Genomic DNA, 8,381 nt, shown 5'->3' on the forward strand with positions numbered 1-8,381 from the left:
GCCGGTCGCGCGGTGCGCTCTCCCTCCCTGCCCGCAGCCTGGAGAGGCGCTTGGCGCTGCACACACCCGCGTTCCTGCCGGCGCCGCGCCTGCCCTCTGCCGCGCTCCGCCCTGCCGCCGACCGCACGCCCGCCGCGGGACATGGCACACGCACCGGCACGCTGCCCCAGCGCCCGGGGCTCCGGGGACGGCGAGATGGGCAAGCCCAGGAACGTGGCGCTCATCACCGGCATCACGGGCCAGGTGAGTGTGGGGGCGGGGGCGCGCCGGCCGGGGCCGCCTGGGCACGCGTGCTCTCCCTACGCGCCGCTCCTCGCGGGCTGCGGTGTCTTCAGGAACAGCCCTCTCGGCGTCCCGGAAGGGGTCTGCTGCCGGGAGGTGGGACGGAAGGTACGGCGCAGTTAGTGTGCTGTGTGTGGGGTGTGCTGGATGCATCGAGTGCCTCTGGTCTTCCTCTGGGGGCTGGGAGCGTGTGTGCCGCGCGGGATGTCGCCCTCACACCCGGGCGGGACCGCCCGCTCTCACCTGCCCCTCAGGTGACCGCAGCGTCTCTTCCTCCAAGCCCATTTCGTGCTTCGCAGCGCCCAGTGCCGGGAGGGGAAAAGAACGGGTGATCAATGAACTTGCGGGTGAGGTCTTCTTGATGTATCTCGGCTCACGGGGCGCTTACCTGCTAATGTTTGGGAAGCAGGAAAAAGGGTACTTTGCTAGTTTCGTCCCCTATCACCGGCTTTCCAGATAGAAAAGAGAACATGAAAGAAAGTAATGCCGTGGAGTCACCTACTAGGACATGTTTAGGAAAAACAACTTAAAAAACTTTTTAAAATCACACCAACTTGTGAGATTCAGGTTCACACGTTTGGAAGTGTATCTGAGACACACTGGTCCAAAAGTGAGGCTAGGTTCCATTTCCAAAGGAATAAGTTCCTCGAGTAAGGTAATCAGGAGGAGGTCTTCGGAATGTCTCAGGCTAAGCAGGGCTGGTTTGTGAGAGTCGTCTCTTAGAGGTGTTGCAATAGGTAGGATCCGACCACTGTGCTTTATCAAAAGCTGTGCTGTTTGAGATTCAGTGGTCGTGAAGTAATCATGCCCACATATTGCTGTAGGAAGACTGTGATATGTGTGCTCCTGGGTATCTCTGTGTGGTGGCCAATATAACACTGAAATAAAGATGAAAATGGCCAATACATATTATGTCTATTATGTTCCAGTCGCTTGACTAATATTCACTCATTTAGTTCTCATAACAAACTCTTTGAGGAGGTACTTTTATTATCTCTATAGATGTGGAAATGGAGGCATGGGAGTTTGATTTGCCTGAGGTTAAATCGCTGGGAAGCGTCCAGTTGGTATTGAAACCACTCTCAAAGTTCTCTAGTGTTAGAAAAGGCCAAGTGGGCAGGAGGCAACGGTTCATAACTGAAATCTCAGCACTTCGGTAGACAGAGGCGGGAGGATTACTTGAGGTGAGGCCAGAAGTTTGAGACCAGCCTGGGCAACATATTGAGACCTTGTCTCTACAAAAAAAAAAAAAAAAAAAATTAGGCATGTTGGTGCTCACTTGTAGTGCTAGCTACTGGGAGGCTGAAGCAGGAGGATCACTTGAGTCCAGGAGTTTGAGGCTGCAGTGAGCAGTGATGGCACCACCATACTCCAGTCTGGGGCAAGAGAGTGAGATCCTGCCTCAAAAAAAGAAAAAAAAAATTAGAAGGGGAAGTTGAAATTGGCCAGATGCACAGTCACAGAATATTACACAATTTCAACTATTGAATACCTGATTTACTGCTGGTTATTCATGCATCTTGCTTTGCTTAAGGTAATCATAATAGACAAGAGTTTGAAAACTAGTAAGAGGTGGATCTGAGTTTGAGGAAGAGGGCAAGGATCTGAAGTTGAGAAATTGAATCCTTGAATTGAGGCAGTAAGAAAGGTCAGGGCCTACATACTGTCCTCCCCCTTCTCTTTGTTTTCTAATGCTGAGACCTTTCTGCAGATGAATCCCTTTTTTTCCGTTTTGTCAGACTGGACCTGAAGCTTAAATGTTTACCAAGTTTATATAATCTCTGGAAAGTAGAGATTTGATTTCAGTATTGTCAGGAAATTAGTTAAGATGTTAATGTGCTGTGTTGGGTGGCCTATACCAGTTTACGTGACCAGCAGTATGAATCAGTGCAGATTAGAAATGGAACCTAATTTTGATTTTAAGAGCAGTCATTTGGATGGAACTGAGTGGCCAGGAAGGTGTGGAGGTGGACCCCCACTCTAGTTTTCCTGCAGCCTGTCATGGGAGTCTACCTGAAGCACCACACTCAGCAGACCACTCCCTGACCAGAATTTTTTGGTTCCTCATTTCATTTCCGACTGAAAACACCTGCGTGGCTTTCAGGCTGGTTTGAATCTTTGCCCCAGTGTTTTTTTCTTCCCTACAGCATTTGCCCTCTGCATTGTCACCTCATTTGGTGTTGCACTGGCATATGTACCCCTAGCATAGTGCTGAATTCTGTAGCTACCACGTAAACACTTGCAGAGGGAATGGACTGCTCTTCTATGTTTTTTATTTGTATTCCAGGACAGTGACTCCCAACTTGAGTATCAAGGATCTCTGGAGCACTGTGGTGTTAATGCAAGGAGTCGGAAAATCCATACCTTATTGTACGTTTTCTTAATAATACTGGCTGAGAACTTACTGGGCTATTCACTCTGCTAAGCATTTTGTATATCCCTACCTAAGGGGCAGGTATAATAATTATCCCCATTTTATTCCTGGCCAAGTAAGGTTAAGTATGTTCCCTGAGGCCGTACATCTAATGAGTGTCAGAACTGAGATCTGAACCCAGATCTCAGCAGTTGCTCTGAGTCATTTTGCTATATAGACTATGTAAGCCTTATGAGACAGAGAGAAATAAATAGTCTTACTCTAAGAAGAGGTTTCAGATTCAAGTGCCGCTGCTCTGGCACTCAGGGCTATCATGGCATTTGTGCCAAGATGGGCTTTTAAATGGGTTGTCCCAAATTCCCGCTTGAGAATACTGCGGACAGCCAGGGTGTCCTGTCTGCTGTGTATCTCTAGTATGTATTGTCAGGCTTCTTATTCTAGCCTTCCCCTCCCATCTATTCCTGACACACTCCTTCCCAAAGTGGGAACCTTACTAAATAAGCTTTGAAGAAGCTCAGGCTCTGGCTTTGCATTGCTGTCTCCAGGCCCTCTGCCAGCCACTCTTAAAAGCTCACCCCCATTGGCTAATGATACTGTTCTTTACTGCACTCTTGGAGATGTTCTTGCTGTTCTTTGAATACTGTTGCCTTGTACCTCTTTGGAGTAATTATTTGTGCCTGAATGGCCTCACAATTCTTATTCCTTTTAACTTGAGCCTCAGTGTTCTCAGCCTAATCCTGACAAATGCAACCATTCCAGGAACTTCTTTTGTATTTACATGTATGCAGTCCCTGTTGATTGTATATATTTACATATCTTTGGTCTTGAGATTATAAACTACTTTAAGATAGAAATCTCATTTTCAGCCTATTGCCTCCCACATGCCTTCGTCTAGTGGGGTTTCAAAAATGTTGACTTACTTTTTCCATTAGCAGAACACATCTTCACTGCATGTCTGCTGTGTCCAAGGCTTGTTACAGATGCTGCTACAGATACAAAGATATGAAAGTTGTCTTCATCCATTTGTGTTGCTATAAAGGAATACCTGAAGCTGGGTAATTTATAAAGAAAAGGTTTGTTTGGCTCATGGTTCTGAAGGCTGTACAAGAAGCATGGCACCAGTATCTGCTTCTGCTGAAAGATTTAGGCTTCCACTCACGGAACTGGTGTACACAGAGATTACATGGTGAGAGAGGAAGCAAGAGGTGGGGTGGGCTGTGGCGTGCCAGGCTCTTTTTAACAACCAGCTCTAGTGGGAACTAGTAGAGTGAGGAGTCACTCATGACTGTGAGGATGGCACCAAGCCTTCATGAGGGATCTGCTTCCATGAAGAAAACACCTCCTATTAGTCCCCACCTCCAACATTGGAGATTAAATGTCAGCGTGAGATTTGGAGGGGTCAGACGTCCAAACCATGGTATTCCACCCCTGACCACCCAGATCTCATCCTTCTCACATGCAAAATACAATCATCCTTCTCACATGCAAAATACAATTCCAGTAGTCCCTAAAATTCTTAACTTGTTCCAGCATCAACTTAAAGGTTCAAAGTCTGAGAATCAAAGCAAGTTCCTTCTAGCTATGAGCCTGGAAAACCAAAAACAAATTATTTTTTTCCAAGATACAATGGTTGTACAGTCATTAGGTAGACATTCTGTGACTGCAGCAGCCAGGATGTTGGAGCAGCATGCAGGACGCTCCAGGACTCCTTGAGGTGTTCCAGGCCAGCTGTGCCCTGGGCCTGTCTCCCCAAACCATGCTGTTCTCCTAGGTCTCTGGGCCTCTGATGGGAGAGGCAGCCTCAAAGATGTCTGAGATGCCTTCAGGGTCTTTTCCCATTGTTCTGACTATTAGCACCTGGCTCCCTTTTATCCATGCTAACGTCTTTAGCAAGTGATTGCTCTCCAGCACCATTGGATTTCTTTCCTGAAAAATGTCACTACCACATGTCCAGGTTGTAGATTTGAAAAATTTTTCTGATCTGTTTCCCTCTTCTCTACCAGTTCTACAAGTAATTACAAGTAATGCACTTTGACTAGCACACGCAGCTGACTGAATGACCACCTTCCTCAACGACGTCGATAGTCTGGTGGTATGATGACGGCGATAGTTAATAATTACGGTAGAGTAAAATAATTAACATGTATTGAGCATTTAGTTTGTGCCAGGTACTGTTTGAAGTGCATTAAATTTTGTTCAGAGTATATTTGTGGAAGCAACAGAGAGCTTCTATGAGGTGGTTTTCTTTTTTTTTTTTTGAGACTGAGGCTCACTCTGTCGCCCAGGCTGGAGTGCAGTGGCGCGATCTCGGCTCACTGAAAGCTCCGCCTCCCGGGTTCACCCCATTCTCCTGCCTCAGCCTCCCGAGTAACTGGGACTACAGGCGCCTGCCACCACACCTGGCTAATTTTTTGTATTTTAGTAGAGACGGGGTTTCACCGGGTTAGCCAGGATGGTCTTGATCTCCTGACCTCGTGATCCGCCCGCCTCAGCCTCCCAAAGTGCTGGGATTATATGAGCCACTGCGCCCAGCCTTTTTTTTTTTTTTTTTTTGAGACAGAGTGTTACTCTTGTCCAGGCTGGAGCACAGTGGCGCAATCTCTGTTTACCGCATCCTCTACCTTCCAGGTTCAAGTGATTCTCGTGCCTTAGCCTCCCGACTATGTTCAAAAACATAACAGGTTCTTGAATTACTGCTTAGCCCTTACTGAACTGCAGTGGCTTTGGGTAAGTCACTTATCTTTTCTGCCAGGTTGGAAGAATAATTCTTATCAAATAGGAAGTAAGTCTGCATGTAGTAGTGGCCTTTGCCTCATTACTGGAATGGACCTTCCCTCTACAGTGTTAACAGAATAATGAAAGATTTCTTGACTTTTAGGAAAAAGTGGGAGGTATTACTATTTAGCTTTGCTTTGCATGGGGAATCTATTATCTAGAAGCAGAAAGTTCTGTAGTATTTGGAATCAACCACAAGGCTATAAGGTACTGGGAGGCCAACAGATTTAATGTTTAGTGAGTCTTTCAAGACTGTGCAAAGCAGATCTGGGAACTGGTCTTATCTTCTCATATAAGAGGATTGTAGACAGTGACTTCCACTCTAAATCTTCCTTGCTGGGATTTGCAGTCCTGGGATAAACGGTTTGGCATTATTGAGCTGGGCGCGGTGGCTCATGCCTGTGGTTCCAGCACTTTGGGAGGCCAAGGCAGGCCTCCCAAATCTCCTGATCACAAGGTCAGGAGATCGATACCATCCTGGCTAACATGGTGAAACCCCGTCTCTACTAAAAATACAAAAAATTAGCCAGGCGTGGGGGCAGGTGCCTGTAGTCCCATCTACTTGGGAGGCTGAGGCAGGAGAATGGCGTGAACCCAGGAGGCGGAGCTTGCAGTGAGCTGAGATCCTGCCACTGCACTCCAGCCTGGGCGACAGAGCGAGACTGTCTCAAAAAAAAAAAAAAAAAAAAAAAGTCTGGCATTATTGGAGGTGAGAGAGATGTCTTGAGTACTGCCCTGCTTAATCAAAGACTGTTACATGTGATTAATTGAAAGAGCTCTGGACTGGGAATCAGAGGTTGGGTTTTGATACCAATTAATTGTATAGCCTTACATTTTTGGAGGTTTTTCTTAACTTGTCAAGTGAAAGGGTTACCTGGTTATTCTCAGGGATCTAAGGTCTGCTCCTAGTCTACAGTAGTGTCTTGTTTGGATTACATGCTGATTTATGATTGTTTATGTGTACTATAGAGAAATTATACAACTATCTTTATATTTAAGCTGCACAGTAATTTAATTGCAGTTTTAGACATAAAATCAACTGGATTTTTTTTTTTTTTTTGAGACAGAGTCTTATTCTGTTGCCTAGGCTGGAGTGCAGTGGTGGTACGATCTCAATCACTGCAATCTCCATGTGCCGGGTTCAAGTGATTCTCATGCCTCAGCGTCCCGGGTAGCTGGGATTACAGGCATGCGCTACCATGCCCAGCTAATTTTTGTATTTTTAGTAGAGTTGGGTTTTCACCATGTTGACTAGGCTGGTCTTGAACTCTTGGTCTCAAGTCATCCACCCACCTCGGCCTCCCAAAATGCTGGGATTATATGCGTGAACCACCATGCCCGGCCAGGATAATTTTTTAAAAATGAAACCAGTGAACTAATTTTATTGAATTTGAAATTAAGTTTGTAAACTAAGAAGAAATTCATATGAGTTGTATGTTGTCAGAATTTGTAAGGATAGAGTGAAAAATCAGAGCTGTCCATCTTTGTAGGACATATCAAATGAATGAAGTGACTTTTTGGTAAGGAATGTTTTTTTTTTAACTGGTACATAATAATTGTACATATTTGCAGGGTATGTGTGATATTTTGGTACATGCGTGTAATGCGTAATGATCAAAGCAGGGAAATTAGGATAGAGGAAGGAGTTTTAAATTCTTGGGTTTTTCTTGGGTAGAAAAATGGAGTTAATTATGCCCACATCACAAATTTATGTGTGGATTAAAAATGATCATCATGTTATAATAAGGCCTACCACTGTTCCTGGCATATATTGTTTATGAAGTGATAATTCTTATTTAGTATGTATAAGTTCTCACAATGGAAGGAATGAGGGAAGGATGGAGAAGTGCTTGGGAATGCAGTTAGGGGTATGGTATGTGGGATGAATGAGAATAGTAAAAGGATGGAAGCAGAAACACCGAGAATAGTAAAAGGATGGAAGCAGAAACACCAGCTCCTGTAATATAAGGATAATGAGATCAAGGATGCAAACACATTTTGGCGACAGGTTGGATGGTAATACTATGGCCAGAAATGCAGTCACTGGGTAGGCAGATCAGTTTTCTCGGGGAAGACAGTGAATTATTTTTTTCCTCTGGAGTTCAAAGTGCAGTGGTGCAGTCATAACTCACTGCAGCCCTGAACTCCTGGGCTCAGGTGATCCTCCCACCTCAGCCTGCCTGGTAGCTGGGACTGGAGGCTTGTGCCACCAAACCTGGCTAATTTTTTACTAATTTTTTTTTTTTTTTTTTTTGTAGAGACAGGATCTCACCAACTGACCAGGCTAGTCTTAAACTCCTGGCCCCAAGTGATCGACTGGCCTTGGCCTCCCAAGTGCTGATAATACAGGTGTGAGCCACTGCACCTGGCTTCTTTGTCTTAAAAATGACTTGGGCAATATGGTCAGAGGTGGCTGCTGTGGAGTGGGCAAGCCCTAAAGGTGGCCATGCTGCTGTGCTGTACCTTTAGCCAGTCTTCTTTCCTGTCTCCCAGAACTTTCTGTAGCTCTTATTTACAAGGCAAGAAAACTAACACTTTCCCTTCAGTTTACCAGGCTATTCTTAGTATACTTCAGTTTTCTGCTTTCTTTCTCCTTTATTTATTTGTTGATTGTTTGCATTTCCTAATGCCAAAACCTTGTTAAAGATACTTCCAGGTGGGGCGCGGTGGCTCATGCTTGTAATCCCAACACTTCGGGAGGCCGAGGTGGGCGGATCACCTTAGGCCAGGAGTTCAAGATCACCCTGGCCAATGTGGAGAAACCCCATCTCTACTAAAAATACAAAAATTAGCCGGGCATGGTGGTAGGTGCCTGGAATCTCATGTACTCGGGATGCTGAGGTGGGAGAATCCCTTGAACCTGGGAGGCAGAGCTTGCAGTGAGCCGAGATTGTACCACTGTACTCCAGCCTGGGTGACAGAGCTAGACTTTGTCTCAAAAAAAAAAAAA

At 45.6% G+C, this 8,381-nt stretch overlaps 1 protein-coding gene across 3 annotated transcripts in view; it reads left to right on the plus strand.

Moving 5' to 3' along the window:
- Positions 1-6: 6 nt before the first annotated feature.
- The window catches only part of GMDS (GDP-mannose 4,6-dehydratase), a 651,165-nt gene continuing 642,790 nt past the window's right edge, over positions 7-8,381 (plus strand). For 2 of the 3 annotated variants that reach the window (XM_017850337.1, XM_017850338.1), the window contains exon 1: positions 7-243. In XM_017850337.1, coding sequence (XP_017705826.1) covers positions 142-243 — 102 coding nt within the window. In that variant the 5' untranslated portion in view covers positions 7-141. Of the gene's footprint in view, positions 244-602; positions 630-8,381 lie in introns of those variants that run through there. The other variant, XM_017850339.1, reaches the window with a different exon arrangement.

Source organism: Rhinopithecus bieti, unplaced genomic scaffold (assembly GCF_001698545.2).
Source record: "Rhinopithecus bieti isolate Rb0 unplaced genomic scaffold, ASM169854v2 scaffold_32012, whole genome shotgun sequence".
Taxonomy (NCBI): Eukaryota; Metazoa; Chordata; class Mammalia; order Primates; family Cercopithecidae; genus Rhinopithecus; species Rhinopithecus bieti.